This window comes from Myxocyprinus asiaticus, chromosome 24 (assembly GCF_019703515.2).
Source record: "Myxocyprinus asiaticus isolate MX2 ecotype Aquarium Trade chromosome 24, UBuf_Myxa_2, whole genome shotgun sequence".
NCBI classification, from domain to species: Eukaryota; Metazoa; Chordata; class Actinopteri; order Cypriniformes; family Catostomidae; genus Myxocyprinus; species Myxocyprinus asiaticus.
Genome location: NC_059367.1, coordinates 39,231,373 through 39,248,848, shown reverse-complemented (window position 1 = coordinate 39,248,848; position 17,476 = coordinate 39,231,373). Strand labels below are relative to the sequence as shown.

General features: G+C 37.3%; 1 protein-coding gene across 2 annotated transcripts in view; it reads right to left on the bottom strand.

Moving 5' to 3' along the window:
- Positions 1-17,476, bottom strand: part of LOC127415113 (prickle planar cell polarity protein 3-B-like) — a 90,197-nt gene that overhangs the window by 63,580 nt on the left and 9,141 nt on the right. Inside the window, exons 1-2 of one of the 2 annotated variants that reach the window (XM_051653675.1) lie at positions 16,300-16,438; positions 14,272-14,354 (exon numbers count right to left, since the gene is read on the bottom strand). In XM_051653675.1, coding sequence (XP_051509635.1) covers positions 14,272-14,318 — 47 coding nt within the window. In that variant the 5' untranslated portion in view covers positions 14,319-14,354; positions 16,300-16,438. Of the gene's footprint in view, positions 1-14,271; positions 14,355-16,299; positions 16,439-17,476 lie in introns of those variants that run through there. The other variant, XM_051653674.1, reaches the window with a different exon arrangement.

The window sequence follows — 17,476 nt, the reverse complement described above, 5'->3', positions numbered from 1 at the left end:
CAGCAATTTCAATAAATAAACTTCAATTGGTTCAAAATGCAGCAGCCAGAGTGCTGACTAGAACCAAGAAATATGATCATATTAGCTAAATTTCGTATCAATTTTAAAATTCTGTTAACTACATACAAAGCTTTGAATGGTCTAGCTCCACAGTACTCAAGTGACCTTCACGCTATATTCCATCACGTTCATTATGATCGTAAAACTCTGGCATGTTAATAGTTCCTAGGATATCAAAATCCACAAAAGGAGGTAGATCCTTTTCCTATTTGGCTCCTAAACTATGGAATAGTCTCCCTAACACTGTTCGAGATGCAGACACACTCACTGAGTTTAAGTCTAGACTAAAGACTCATCTATTTAGCCAGGCATACACCTCATTTAATCTTCACCACACAATTAGGCTGCTTTAGTTAGGTCAGCCGGAACCTGAAACTTTGATCATGATCTATAACTCTGCAAAAAATGTAATGGCATCTACACTAATATTATTCTGTTTGTTTCCATGTCTCAACCTCGGTACTCCTATCCCGAGGTCACCAGAACCGGCTGGATCCAGCTCCATTCCTGCTTGGTATCAGACTCCAATGCTACATGTCTTAAATGCAGCCAGTGCCAGTCAGACATCACTTCAGTCTATTACGATGGACTTCAGGAGATGAACTGATGCCAACTCCAACCATAAGACATGGGATACTTCATATGCTATTGCCTGAACCTTGGACAGACCTCACCGAAATGACCGGCCAGTTGAACTGCGAAGCACCTCACTGATCTCGGCCTGCATCACCTTGGTCTAATGATGGACTACACTCTTAAAATGGAATACATAGACTATCAATAAATTGCCAACAAAAGCCTTCATCAGCCAACTAACAAAGGACAATGCATCTATGTGAACTTCTGCAGTTAATCCAGGATGAACTTCAAAGACATTAGTCATTAATCTTACAGTTCTTACAAAATCTTTGTTTAAACACAGTTTAATAATTTTAAACCATGACTTGCACTATACATAAGTAATATTGGCATTATATTCATGCTTTTAGCCAGAGGGGAACTGGCCCCCACAGTGAGTCTGGTTTCTCCCAAGGTTATTTTTCTCCATTAACCAACATCTTATGGAGTTTTGTGTTCCATGCCACAGTCGCCTTCGGCTTGCTCACTGGGTTTCTAAATACAATTATTATTTAATTACTTATTTTTATACACATTTCATAATTGTATTTAATCAAACTGCACAATGATGACTCTAAGACTTTTATATATATTACGGTTTCATTTTCTGTTAATGCATGATTCTCTGTAAAGCTGCTTTGAAACGATGTGTGCTATGAAAGGCGCTATACAAATAAAAATGACTTGACTTGACTTAACATGTAAATGATATTGCTGCATCACTGCATTGCATCACCTTTAAAAATGATCTGATCTTACCTGTATTGTCTTCATTATGTATTCCATATTGCAAATATTGTTTCATTTGCATTTAATATTATGCAAGCTCTGTTATATCTCTAATATAATAAATATTGCGGCATCTTTGCCTTTGAAATGACTCTTTTTAATAAACATTTTTAAGGATCTTAAGTGTTTTTCTTCAGTAAATATGACTTGCAGTGCACTCTGTGTACCTTTGAAAAAAACGTGGTGGTTTCTCCACAAAACTACATAATCGTTATTGCTGTGTTTTAAAATGTCGTAAACAGCTCTACTGTCGTTAGCAGTAAAGTATATGGGTCAGACTGAAGATGGGTTTTGTGTTTAGATGTCACGTTTAATTAGTAACATGCAAGGTTTTGAGCAAATGTATAACAAGTAGGTAATAATACATGGAAATAAGATAAAATCAGTATTTTTCCAATTGACAACATTTGTTTTAACAGTTATTATCTGTGTGCATTATGCAGTGATTTTAAACCCTCAGACTGTGTATACATGATAATACTATCAGTCAGCTTGTCCTGAAGGTGAATTGCAATAGATTGTGAAAGAGTTTTGAATGTTTTCTTTCTCGTTGAGCAAATCAACAACAAACTCATCATCGCTGCTGCAGCTTGTAGAGAGATATGTTTTATTTTATCGATCATCTCGTTAGAGAACTCGCTTGCTTGTCTTTCATATTGTGATTCCATGTTAGTTCTTATTCTCATCCGTGATGGGCAGAAGGCAGACCAGCTAAAAGGTGCTTTGCGCCACCTACCGTAACAGGGTAAAATTGCATGTCGATTAGCGCCACCTATTGTAAAGTCTTGAATGTGCTAGCAGCGATCATTAGTCTCGCTTTTATTGTGAAAGTGTAATTCATCTGCGATTTGTTTTGCATTATCACGTCACCTCTGATGTTCAAAAACCTTAAGGTACTGAGTTGCAAGTATGTTTTAATAAGCTTATCAATCAATCAAAAAGTGTCCGTCCACCAGAAACAACAACATGTTGTTTGTGGCAGCAAAAACCTTGCTGTGCTACAGAGTTGCAATGCAAGTAACAGTCATGGAGGGGTACAGTCTCGAGAACAGATGAACTTTGGTGGCAGCAATTAGTGGTTGAGTAATGACTCTCAGGGTCTCCAGGGTCTACCATTCCACTAGACTCTTTTATCAGCTCCAGCAGATCGCTGGTAATTTAATCAAATACCCACAAGAGCTTCACAACCTCCATGACAACTGCAGTGGACAATATCATCATAAAATGCTGTATTTAACCCTTTAATCTCTGAAGGTGTTTTTAAAGATTTCCTGTTTCAGAGGCATGCACAAAATTAAAGGCTTATAACTCCACAAAAAACAAAGAGTGTCAATTGTTTGGTATCATTTTAAAGAAAACTTTTCAATTACTTTAATGATATAGATTATGGGACTCTCAGCCTAAGAAACTTCTGAAAAATCACAAAACAACTCAGGGAACTTTTGTTCCCAATCATGTCACCTGTAACTTTGTGTTGATATGACAAAGCAATCAAAACTTATAGCATTATAGTTATAGCAAAAATAATTGATCTAGTGTCCAAAAACGTCTCCTAGTGTCCAAAAGCCTCTCTAAACAAATAAAACATAATAATTGTACATAAGCTCTAATTACACATGCAAATACAACAATTACTAAGGGTATGCTCTCATTCCAAAGCATGTAAGCATGAGTAACAAGATCTCATTCAGTTTCATTCTGTGTCATTTGAGCCATCATTGAGTCTGTCAAGAACTTGGCGTCATCTTCTTGTGGCCATATGTAATTAGAGTGAATGATCCTCTATGCCCATATTTGGATGACTTCCACCTCTGGTTGCACCGATCTGAATCCTAATACGTTTTAAGCCAGATAGCACATTATGTGTTGTGTGCACAATGTGCTTCGTGTGGATTATCTAATGATCTATGCATCCGATTAAATTGTGTGGTAGCTCGTTTTAGCAGGAATCCCCTACTCTAAGTAATGGTATGTGATATTTTATGTTTATATTCTCATTAAGTTATAAGTGAAAACACAGCTTATAAGCAACACCTGTTTACAAGTAACATGTATGTCAAAGACACATACTTAGCTATTAATCACTTTATTTTGTCTGTGAGTAAAACAAATAGGCTGGTTGTAATCTACTCTTGTGAACTTTCCAATGACATTTGACACATGGCTATTTGATCAGTTTGATGTTTTTACGATTACAAAAATATGTGCAGTGCAACATTATTAATAAATTATCAAAACGGAACACTTCTGATTTGTCAGCAAATTTCAATGTACTTGTTCAGTTTGGGTCATAATGCTTTCTTGCATTGTAAAGTACAACTTCTAAGCTTTAAAACCATACTTATTTTGTGTTGGTCAAGACTGTGGTTATTTATATTTTGATAGCTATATTTTTCTTGGTGAGTCTGGCGGGCCGATCCGAGCTTAAAGGTTTAACTAAATATGAATTTAACTACAAAGAACACAAACTTTTGAGTTATATATAAAGCATATAAAAGCTTTTTGACTCAAACTTAAAAAAAATAATTTATTTCAATCACTTTATTGAAAAATAATGTCCAAATCAAGCAATTTGCTAAAATTATTCAGACCTAACAGTACATTCTGTTACAGCATTTCTTTAAAATGCAAATAAAACGAGCTTTAAAATAAGGTGTGATGTGAATGTTCTAACATGTTATAATGGATGTAAAAAAATGCGCTCTGCTCAAGCAATGCTCATGCTTGCGATGTGAAAAGATTGTAAGCGTGGGAGTTTGATGGCTCCATTTCCACAGTCTTGGCAGCAGCTGCAGCAGAAGGACTTGAAAAGACTAATTTTATTAGTCTGGCAGGCCAGATTAGGACACAAAATAAGGGGCCAGACGGTTGGACATAAGAGTGAGAGTCTGTGAAGAAAAGAAATGAAGCAGAATGGGCTTAATCTAAAAAAAGAAAACTTTTTTGCCCAGCACTTAAGAGCTTGCTGAACTTTTACATTTGAGGGTTGTGTAGAATCACAAAGCAGGGTTAAAGCATTACAGATTCTCAGATTAAACTGATGGTGCAGATATAGATGTGCGTATTTATGCACACTGGATTAGTATGTTGTATGTGAATAGTGACTGAAGTGTAGTACTCACTTAAAGTGCTTGGCAGATTAGATTTAGACAGACACTGATGAATGACTTTGGACTGAAATTGCTAGTTGACATGAAATGTCATTGGATGACAGCGGTGTCTTGCAGTGTGACATGTTATACTCCATTAAAAGTTCTTTAAATAATATTTTTTAAAACCTTTTATAATTATTATGCATGTCGTTTTTTAATTGTTTTTCATGTTTTGTTTTCTAGATTAATTGAGAGACTAATGAAGGGTCCAAAAGTGTGAAACATCTGCTGAAATTTTGTTTTGTTTTGCATTTCCTAATTTAATTTATTGTCAGCATACCAGCATAAAAATGTATATCAATTTCAGAATGTTTAAGTATTTGGTATGTCCTCCTTTTGCTTTAATGACAGCATGCACTCGAGTTGATATGGACTCCACAAGATAGTTCAAAATCTGATGATCATGTCATCCAAAATAATCTGAGAATGTTCCAAAGAGATCTTGTGTGCTTCAAAGGAAACAAAGAAATCTGACCTTTTACAAAGAAGTTAACATGGTCAATGTCACACTTTTGCTTATTTTATTAGATGGTTGCAGAGACTCAATATTTCTTTACATTTTACATCATAACTTTTCTGTTTAAATGTTCCTAAAAATTTCTCTTTATTCCAGATTAAAATAATAAAATCAATGTGTATCAGATATTTGGACCCCAGTTTACATACTTTTAAAAATTAATGTGTCATACCACTTCTATATAAATGAAGGCGAAATGGTGAATAAAAAATGTTGACTGAAATGAAAAGAAACAATGAAGATACCAGTCACCTCACTTTAAATATACATTCCCTCACACATTCATACACATTTTACTCTAAAATCAATGTTATATGTCAACTATCCAAATAAAGGTGTGGGAGTGAAGAGTGCAGATTTATGGTAAATTTCTGGTCTGTTAATTCTCACACACACACACACACACACACGTTGGTGCAGCTATCATTATGAGGACTCTCCATAGACATAATGATTTTTATACTGTACGAACTATAGATTCTATCCCCTAACCCTAACCCTAAACCTAACTGTGGCAGCGGGGGCGTGGTCAAGCATCTCTCCGGAGAGAGAGAAAGCAGTAAGGGCACTTACACCTGAGCTAAATTATGTCTAACACCTGTCTCTAATTTCAGTGAGCACGGGGAGAGCGGCTTAAAAGAGCCACACCGCCAGCAGTCGGGGGAGAGAGATTGGCGCAAGGAAGGCCACTGTGTTATATATTGTTATGCTGATGATGTAATGAAGTGGGACTCTTTAAGTAACTATTTGCTTGTGAAACTGATGAGTGTGTGTGGAACTGTAAGCGACAGGGTGCACAATTAAATGCCTACCTGAACCAAGAAACCTTGCTTCTTGCCTCCTCCTTCCATTGAGAAGTGTTACACTAACCCTCACAAAAAACTTTCTGCATTTTTACAATTTCAATAAAACATAATTTACTATTTTTTTAAGCGATTTGAATTATGGGGACACTAGAAATGTCCTCATAAACCACATTTATAGCATAATACACTTGTAATTACAAGTTTGTAACCTAAAAAAAAAATAAACCACTCGTAAACCACTCAAACCTGCCCACACTCTCTCTCTCTCACACACACACACACACACACAAATGCACACATGCCTCTGATCTCATTGGAATGCCTTGTGTCTTTTGGCATTTGTTCCAGGTCATAGCCTGGCTTCTTCACACACTTCACAACCACTGGCAGTGGTTTCTGAGACTGTGTGTGTGTGTGTGTGTGTGTGTGTGTGTGTGTGTGTGTGTGTGTGTGTGTGTGTTTAAAAAAACTATAATGGTTAATTTGTTAAGCAACAAAATTTTATTTACCCATCATTAAATGAATATTCTTTGTTCAATTCAAGTTAAGCTCACTCGACAGCATTTGTGGCATAATGTTGATTACCACAAAAAATTATTACGACTTGTCCCTTTTCTTCAAAAAAGCAAAACATTTAAGTTGCAGTGAGGTATTTGAGCTGCAAAGTTGTTTAAATCGTAATTTTTACAGTCTTTTTAGGATTTGTTGACATTACATCGTCATGGCAACAAAGTTGTAAAATTGGCTATAACTTTACACAGAAAAGGTTAGTAAGTGATTTTATCACACTAAAATCATGTTAACACACATATTGTTTATGTCTTGTGGTTATACTTTTGAAATAGTGAGCAAATTTAATTTTTGCTCACCCGTTTGCTTGGGGTGGACTCCGCTCTGACTGACAGTGGAACTATATTAAGATGTGTTTCGGGTGATCCGATCACATGTGGTCAGCCCTAAATGCATGTCTAAATGGGGTCTAAAATATTTTATGATCAGATCACAAAAAACACATTCAAATGTGGTCAAAAACACGTGACCAGAGGTGGGTAGAGTAGCCAAAAACTTTATTGAAGTAAAAGTACAATTACTTTCTCAAGTAGAAGTAATAATGCTAAAAATTACTTGAGTAAGAGTAATCCAATAACACCTGGTAAAAGTATCCAATAAAAAGAATACTCAAGTAGTGAGTAACTAGTTAATATCACATAACGTAATGGATGTTTGCTCTCCTATATTTCAGTAAATGATACACATTTAACATGTATTACAGAATTATTATTATTATTAATAATAATAATAATAATAATAAATAATAAAACTATTATTAATATTATTGTTAATAATGGAAATTGTCATCATTCACCAACATGTTGTTCCAAACCCATGACTTTCTTCCATGCATCAAATTAAAGGGAAATTTCACCAAAAAATTAAAATACTCTTATTTTCTCACCCTCATGCCATCCCAGATGTGTGACTTTGTTTCTTCTGCAGAACACAAATGAAGATTTTTAGAAGAATATTTCAGATCTGTTGGTCCATTCAATGCAAGTGAATGGTGACCAGAACTTTGAAGCTCCAAAAAGCACAGAAAGGCAGCATAAAAGTAATTCATACGACTCCAGCGATTTTCAGAAGCAATATGATAGCTGTGGGAGAGATACAGATAAATATCTATAACTTTATAATATATAAAGTCCTTTTTTACTATTAATTCTCCTCCCTGCCCAGTAGGTGGCGATATGCACAAAGAATTGAATCACCAAACACAAGAAGAATGTGAAAGTGGAGATTTATTAGTAAAAAAGGATTTAAATATTGATCTGTTTCTCACCCACACTTATCAGATCCCTGAAGACATAGATTGAACCAGTGTCATTTGAATTCCTTTAATGCTGCCTTTATGTGCTTTCTGAGCGTCAAAGCTTCATTTACCATTCACTTACATTCTATGAACCAACAGAGCTGAGATATTCTTCTAAAAATCTTTGTGTTCAGCAGAAGAAGAAACATACATATCTGGGATGGCATTAGTGTGATTAACTGCGAGAATTTTCAATTTTGGGGAAATCATACCTTTATGGATATGTTAGACAGAATGCTAACATTAATCATCATTTACTTTCACTGCATGTTTTGAAAGGAAATGGTGACTGAGTCTGTCAGTCTCTAACATTCTGTCTAACATCTTTTGGGTTCCACAGTATACAGAATGTTTCACGGGGTTGGAAGAACATGAGGGTGGGGAAATTATGATATAATATGAATTAAAGGCTGAACAGTCACTTCAAGGATGCTTCTCAGATTTGGACAAATCTGTCAGTTAGAAGAGAAGTTTGGAAACTTTTTTCTAGCAATTATTACGGTGTAAAACGTGAACAATGTCACACAGTCCCAAATTATATATAATGTTTAATTATACACTGAAGCAAGATCATGCTTTATTCATGCCTTCTGTCATTTTTTTCACAGATTTTACATCCTGCATAAATTTAGTTCAGTATAATTCCAGCATTTTTAGTGTTGAAAGAATTTAGATAATTAATCTGTACACTAAGGGTACATGGCACCTTATCTCTGTGTTTGAAGCTTGTTTTCCATAAGACAAAGCCGCCCGCATCTGTTAAACGCTGTGCACGCGCCAACCTTGCACGTGCAAAAATGCTCACACTCGTGATAGGCAGGGCAAAATATTTGCACTTAATGTGGATGTTTTCAAAGATTTATACAGTTGGCACTGATATATTGCAGCGCTGATATAAAAATTTAATCTGAGGCCATAAAAGCCCATAGTTACAGATTCATGCTGAAAATGAATGAGTATCACCATGACACAGACAAGCCCACATTGTCACAATCCCTAAAGCTTACCTCACCCTGTTTTCTTTAGTTGGAGCTGCAATTTTAATCTTGAAATATATTCTTGGATTGGTGTAATATGAAGGCATTGTGTGGAGTGAAGAAATGTTTGTTGTAGTGTTGAATGCAACTCGAGTGACAGCGTGCAGCTGTGAAGTTCCACTGTCATAGAGTCCCGTTCAAAAATCTCAAATTACGCATTTATTAACACTTATTAAATTAAAACCAGTAATGTAACAACAGGAACGCTACCCATTGTAAGGAAGTAAAAGTTACTTGTTTTCATCAGACATTTACTTGAGCAAGAGTGAAAAGTATCCACCATAAAACTCATAAAAGTAAAATTTTTTCAAAACGTTACTCAAGTAAATGTAACAGTGTAAATGTAGCGCATTACTACCCACCTCTGCAAGTGACCACATCACATTTGAGGTGCAAATGCTAATCCGTCCTGTGTGCGTCCTGGCAGCAATGAAGCAACACTTCTCATCTGTCAATCAACCACTCCGCTAAAACAAGAGTTTCAACTTTGCCGTTTACGAGCGGCTTTGAAAGGAAATAACCGTCCGATCGGAAAACGTAAAAAAGCGAATACATACACAATCACGAAAGCTTCACGGATCTTCTTTAGTGTGTCTAAAATCACCACAAATGACAAGCACGTATACATGAAGCTCCTTTATTACAGGTAATACACTAAAATAACAGATCATTCTGCTTGATATGTTGCATTTGTGCTTAGATTAAATTTCAACCGCATCTGGGAGAAACAGTGCATCGTTTTTTCCGCACATTCTTTGTCTTTTCTGACTTTGTTGCGCTTTAATATCAAGCAGTAACACATTGACATAGTGACTGATGTATGTCGTCATGAAACAGAGACCCTCCAAATCCAAACACAAGTGGTCACAGGAGATGCTTTTAAGCAACCAGGTGTAAACAGCCATGTGTCTCACCTGACCACATATTACTGGATCACCCGAGACACATCATAATACCAGGTGTTAACAGGTTCAAAGATTGAATCCTAGTACTGGCCCTAAATCGTGGGTTATGTGATCTCAACATGGCAGCCACCATGAGGGGGAACTTTATGTAAAATTAAACAGCTTTTCCAGGCCACTGATTTGACTGTAGTCTTCATATCATGTGTGTACATCATTTATGCAAAAGTTAAATTTTATTGTGAAAAAGTTACTTTAAGCACCTTTAAACAACAGCAAGAGCAGATGAACAAATTACCATGTGACTGATCAACAATCGAACAATCCATTCAATCTATACATTCTGTCACTTTCTAAAAGAGAGAGACAGCTCCAAGAAAGCTGAGCTACAGCAGTCACGTGGTCCATTTATGATGATTTAGAAAAATGCACATTGAAAGACACATCAACAGCTGGCATGTATTAACATCACAAACCGCTTTTTGGATTCAGATTTCTGACATATAAACTTAATCTAATGGGAATATAATCTAAAGAGCTATACCTCTATATCTAAATATCTTTATTTTGGTGTGCTATTGTCATCAGTTGAAATACTGTAGTTAGTGGCTGATGGGTTTTTCAAAGGCTGATGCTAATATCTAAAAAGAAGGGTGGCTGATGGCCAATATAATACAGATTTATAAAAATGGATTGGTTCGGTCCTGGATGCTGATTGGCCAATACAATGTTTAAGCCATGCTAAAACACTAAACATAGTAACAGCTACAGTATGAAGCACAACACCTGTTCACCAATCTACTTTGTACATCACTGCACAGCACCCACGATAGAAGCATTGACTACATTTACATGGACACCACAAAGCAGCTTATTGCGAGGAAGTGGCGTTCCCATTAACACGCAGCATATAAACGTCGTACTCTTTACTCCCGTATACATGCGGCTCGGTCAGTAAATAGTTTTCTCCACAGCAACGTAATATACCCCCGATGTTTGTGTAAACAACAAATGCATCCAAGGAACACTTTGCTATTTTATTATCTGTTGCTTTGCTTTATTTGCAGATATTCCAGAGTTGGTGCTGGTTTTTTTCCTTAACTTTGCATCCCGACCTGCAGTGGAATTGCGCTTCAATAGAGGGATTTCCTTTTACTTAAAACTCTGGGATTTCCCCAATGTACAGTGCATATAAGCGAATGTGAGGGACAGTCGATATTTTACATTGGTGTGCATAAATGGGTATAGTTTATAGTGTATGTGCTTTTCCCATTGTACTTTCAGAAATGCTGAATTCTTTCCGCTTTGTTGACTTGTTGTTGGGATCCATCCTATGATGTTAGTTATCCAGTCTGTTCACGCACATGCGCACTCTTCGTGTGTTTACATGGCTACATTAAGCCGTGTTTTCAAGGAGAAACCTAGGTGTGTTTAACCACTTTCTCTTATTCCCTTAACTGGCGTAAAGAAATCAGCATTCTCATTAACATTACATTTCAGAATGCCGCTTTCTGCAAAAACCTTGGAATAAACCGTTTTCTTCAGTGCATGTAAATGTGGTCAATAACCTTAGTTTACTTGTCAGGGACTATATCTTGTAGTAGAAGGATAGCACTTAATGGGTTTGGTTAATGTTGGAGTAACCATTTTATAATCACAATTCACTAAAAGGTGAATCAAAATTCACAAAAAATATTTGGAAACAAAAAAGGTGCATAATCTCAGAGGGGTCCACGTTTTTGGTGAAAGCTATTGATTCCATCTCAGCATTAACTGGTACATGTTTTCCCACAGACTCTGCATTGCATCTCCTGAATACGCTGATAACTCCCAAAAATCTGCTCTTTTAAAAATGAGACAAAGTAGGAAATCCGCTTTTACATGACATTTGTAATAATAGTGTTAATATCCGCTTTTGACTCAACCCGTGATGAGGCATGTGCACAATACTGTGCGAGTACATTGGATAAGCCAGTAAGAACGCTGGTTAAGGTGTTTAGATGCAACACGAAATCGGTGTAATGGGCAAAAATCTACCCGTGTTATTTGGTTTATTCTTACGACATTTAAGACCTTAAGACAGATAAAGGAAATCCACTGATGGCTTTTCTAATGGCATCTGCAAGTGTTTCAGTCTAGTATGGACATTGTAAACACTGGCTTTCATTACCTGCTCTGGAAATATGATTAAACATCTCAGGTTACACACAGCAATTCCAGGTCTCACTCAACGCACATGCGTAACACACATAGCTGCCACTCTCTAGTTTATCAGCACCGTCTTCCATCTTTCCTTTATCCTCAGTCTCAAACAACGTGATTTCAAAACCACAGTATAACCAAAACAATAGTACCAGATTATTATGTTGTTGGGCCTCATGAATTCAGATAGAAGACAAAGGCAGGCCTAACACAGTCGGAAAAGCCTGACTCAGGCCCACAGTCATAAATCTTAAAAACCACACCAAAATCAAACAAAGGGAGTCCAAAACAGACTACAAATCCCATGAAGCCATGCTCACTAAAGGATCGAACTCTCAACTCCTATTGGATGAGGCACACGACAGAATGCCCCTCAACCACGAGGTCATCAGGAGTAGAAATACCTCTGAAATGCTTCCGGGATTTGCTTCCAGCAACTTTGCTCGCCGTGTGTAGACGCAGTTCATCGCTGCTCTCAGGTGTAGCCTCGTAGCACAAGGAAGTAACATCCGACTTGAAACTGTGGCCATACAATCTCCATCTCGTTGGAGACTCAGTGTTCCACCGAACACTCTAACGGATCCGAAGGAGACCGCCGAGCAATGCGCATCTTCATTTGTTTGCCTGCAGAAGTGAAGAGAGAAAAGATTTCTCTTCCATCTTCAATCAAGTCAACGTCGCTGATTTCTCCGCCAGCCTGCCGAGAATCAGCAGCCGTACCGCCCGCCGACAGAGCAAGGAAACGGCCTCCCGTCATCACCCGAGCCTCGAGGAACCGAGTCGGAGTTAAAGGACGGATGAACACACATTCTGCATCCTCATGCGATTCAAGTAAGAGGTTTACGTCTGGGCAGAGATAGAATATTATAGTGTGTTATTCTTGTGTATCAAGATTATTCCATCGCGGGTGAGACCAGCACACTGAGTTTATCCATTAAAGAATCAAAGACCGCGGGACGGTTTACGAGCCGTCCACCGCGTCTCTGAGTGATAAACTAACAGCTGCTTTCTCTCCCACGATCGCGAAATCGGCTTTGGGGTCGTCACTTTATTCTCTCTCTCTCTCATACTAACCACACACACACACACGACCCCTCACAAACATTCTCGCACACATTTTTGGCTAGTAGATAGCTTCGTGATAAAGCTCAGCTTTGTCCCTCAGCTATCGTAAAAGCGGATACACGTGGTAAACTGGCAGACGCCATTGACTGGTTTCTCTCCGCCTACATTCGCAGCCATATTCTCTGGCCGGAAGTCTCACGTGACATACTCTCCACGAGAGTCACGTCCGCCATTTTGTGCGCACACCTCCTTACACACACACACACACTCTCTCTCGCACACACACACCCTCATGTGTTATAGGATTACTTTGGTTTCCACATATAATCATATCACTGTTTAGTTTGTAGTTGTAAGTCAGAACTTTATTGACTGCACTGTATTAATTATTAATTGATATTACTGCATAAACTTTGTTATATTTCAAAGAGAAGTGTTTTGGTTTGTTTTGCATATACCTGTGTCAGATGCTGACAGGGGATGTCAGTGCTCGGATTCAAGCCTTCATTGTTCCTTTTTGAAAATCGATATTCGGATGTCAATTTTCCTAAGAGAACAATCTAATATTGAGACTGTTATACTATCTGGTTATTAGTCCCTGATTCCAGGGTGGTGCCCCGGCAATATTAATCCTTATTAATATTCTATTGATTTTTGATAATTGATAATTATCTTTGATGATTGCTGAATTTGAAGGAACAATAAGCTAGTGTTAATTTTAATCAATGTTTCATCGATGTTAACAATTAACGATTATCTTTGATAATTGTTGATTTAAAGGATTTAAAGGATTAGGAAAAAGATAACATTGATTCAAATCAATGTTCTATTGATTTTAATAATTACCTTTGATAATTATTAATTATTGCTAATAACCAAACCCGCTCCTAAACGTAGCGCACTACATTTTACTGGAGCCCCATATGAGGTTTTAACGAGTTAGATCCTATTATTTAATTTAAATATTAATTAATAACTAAATAAATAATTATTAATTATTTCTGATATTAATACTGATCTAAACAACCAGTAAAACCCTACAGTGTCTAATGATGTCATGTTTCCGTGGGACAAATGTCCTTCAAAAGTTAGTCAAACTGTTGTAGCTGTGGCCTAGTAGTTAGTGTTCATGCTCATACAGGAGACATGAGATTGAATCTGGCTCACGCAGGAGTTAAAATGGGTTTTTGAGGCCTAGCCTTTTTTCCGAACTGTGAAATCAAGGATGAACAGCGTTTTATTGTCCCAGTTCATACCTCCATCCGTGCATGTGAAAGCCAGGACACTGTTCTCCACAGCGCATACATGGCTGCCCTCTGTCTGGATCCTCTGCCTCAGTCTGAGTAAGAGAGAAAGAAAGTTAGTAACATTTTAAACATCATTTCAAGACAAAATGAATGGTAAAATAAATGATAGCATGTGTATATAGCATTGACATAATGTCCTATTGTCAGAGTATGGCTGAGCATTTAGTGCAGGGCTCGGCAACCTACGGCACGTGGAGGGGCAATCACTGGCACGCAAGCAACAACGAGAGTAGGCTATTAACAAAGAAAAATGAAACATGGCACTCCAAGTCAAAGAGGTTGCCATCCCTTGGCTCAAATGCTACACAATACAAATGACCCAAAAATGAAATCTTTTTTTTTTTCAGACATCATGATCTCATGATGAAATTGGCGTGTTTGTTACGAATTTCTATGCTTCCAAATTCAGCCCTGCTGTGCAGAATTTCTCACAATTGCCACCATTTGGCAAATGTTCGTGTCCCGAAAATCAGCCCTGATATGCCTAGCGAGCTTCTACATCTGCAAATATTATTGGTGAAAGTTTATAGCTTTTTTGATTTGTTCCGAAACGGGATAAAATTGTTTCAATGTTGCACTTTCTCTGGACTAAATGTGAGCAAACTGTCCACTTACTGGTCAAAATGTTTGTGCATTTAGCTCATATACCAATATACCAGTTAAAACAATTTATTGTTAGAAATGTGCCAACCAGTTCAAGTTGTTATATAGCAGTTATGCAAAATGTCACCGCATGGTCCTGAACACACATTTCACTTAGACATTGTATTAGAAATAAACGTTATCTGTCACTCGGACGGATATGAGTTGTAAATTTCACTTGTGTGCGCTAGATCTATTTCATGTAGAGATGTAGACGGTTAACCGGTTAACCGATTGACTGGCATTAACAATTTCTTTGATTAATACTATCGGTTAAAATTTAACAGAGAGTTTAATTAAAGAAACAACAGAGAGGTAATTTGATGGTAATATCACGTAGGGCATGATCTGTACTAGAGATGTCCTGATACCATTTTTTTTTTTTTATAAATTCCATATCAACAATTAATTTCAAATTTATCAGCAAAATGGTGTTTATATAAATTAATTCCTTTAAACTTTAATCAAATGAAATTAATTTTCAATATGAAATTGTATTATTTTTATCAAATGAAGTGATTTTATACAGAACCTCACAGCACGATCCTAAATACAACATTGGAGATATTTTTGTCAAATAAAATGCAGCATAACAGAGCATCACAGATGTGAGATATTACTTAAATATAATAAAAGTAATATTTATAATTATTAGTAGTAGTAGTAGTAGTAAACGCAGCAAAAAAAAAGAAATCCCTTTTTCAGGACACTGTATTTTATAGATAATTTTGTAAAAAAAACAGATCTTTACTGTAAAGTGTTTAAACAATGTTTTCCATGCTTGTTCAATGAACCATAAACAATCAATAAACATGCACCTGTGGAACGGTCGTTAAGACACTAACAGCTTACAGACGGTAGGCAATTAAGGTCACAGTTATAAAAACATAGGACACTAAAGAGACCTTTCTACTGACTCCAGAAACACCAAAAGAAAGATGCCCAGGGTCCCTGCTCATCTGTGTGAACGTGCCTTAGGCATGCTGCATGGAGGCATGAGGACTGCAGATGTGGCCAGGGCAATAAATTTCAATGTCCGTACTGTGAGACGCCTAAGACAGCACTACAGGGAGACAGGAAGGACAGCTGATTGTCCTCGCAGTGGCAGACCACGTGTAACAACACCTGCACAGGATTGGTACATCTGAATATCACACCTACAGGACAGGTACAGGATGGCAACAACAACTGCCCGAGTTACACCAGGAATGCACAATCCCTCCATCAGTGCTCAGACTGTCCGCAAGCGGCTGGACTGAGGGCTTGTAGATCTGTTGTAAGGCAGGTCTTACCAGATATCACCGGCAACAATGTCGCCTATGAGCACAAACCCACCTTCGGACCAGACAGGACTGGCAAAAAGTGCTTGGTGATGGTCGGACTCGTGTTTATCGTCGAAGGAATGAGCGTTACACCGAGGCCTGTTCTCTGGAGTGGGATCGTTTTGGAGGTGGAGGGTCCGTCATGGTCTGGGGCGGTGTGTCACAGCATCATCTTTTGTTTTGAACTATTTCTGTGTTATGGCCAAGAAGCTCTGACGTTATGACTGTAGCTTCCCACTCTGGAAAAGCAGGTCACGACGTGACCCAGTGCGATTAATTTCTGGGGTGCTGTTCGGGAATTCAGAAAACAAATCAATTTTAGCAGATAAAAATTCCACCTCCTGTCACCGTTTGCCACCAAACAGTTTCATATGAAAATAGATGGACATATTTATATTGCACATCCATGTGTTTTTCAATAAGCTAATTACAAATGTAGTCTGTTACCCAAATCTCAGGCCTAGTTTTGCCTTAAGGTCTTCTGCTTGTCTGTGGGAACAAATATAGCTATAAATCTGAGATCTTGTTCTCCTACACTTACATGTGACATGTTGAGGGTTCTTGAAATCTTTGATATGCCTGTAAACAGTAAGACAATGGCCATACAACTAAAAAACCTGATTTCCTCTCGCAAACACAAAGTGTGAGAATTCATTTTGAAAACAAGGCAGAGGAAAAACATTGATCAAGAGTCTTAGTATATTAGCTGCCTCTTGTCCTTCAGCTAGGTAACATGATAATGGGAATTAGTATTTTATATGTTAAGATCTTGCAAGAAAATCTTGATATAATATATTTTGCATGGTGGATTTTATGTTCATTTGAAGTAGGCTGTGTTTTCACACATAACTTCATGCTATATAAACAAAACATACCATAGTATTCTCATGTCTTTTGACATGTACCATGTTTACCATGGTATTCTTTAAAGTACCACGGCAAATACCATGGTACATAAATATGGTTATCTTTTAGTACAATGGCACATATAACAAAACACCTTGGCATCTGATACCACGACTGTACCATGATACTTCCACAGTGTTTTTGGAACGTATGCTCCTAAATGGCTTATAATTCAATATGCCAAGAACTCAAAAATATACATTTTATCATGTTTTTCATGTTCTCATATTTCTGATGGAATCTGTAATTACATTGTTGGCCCTAACTCTAACCTTAAACGCTAC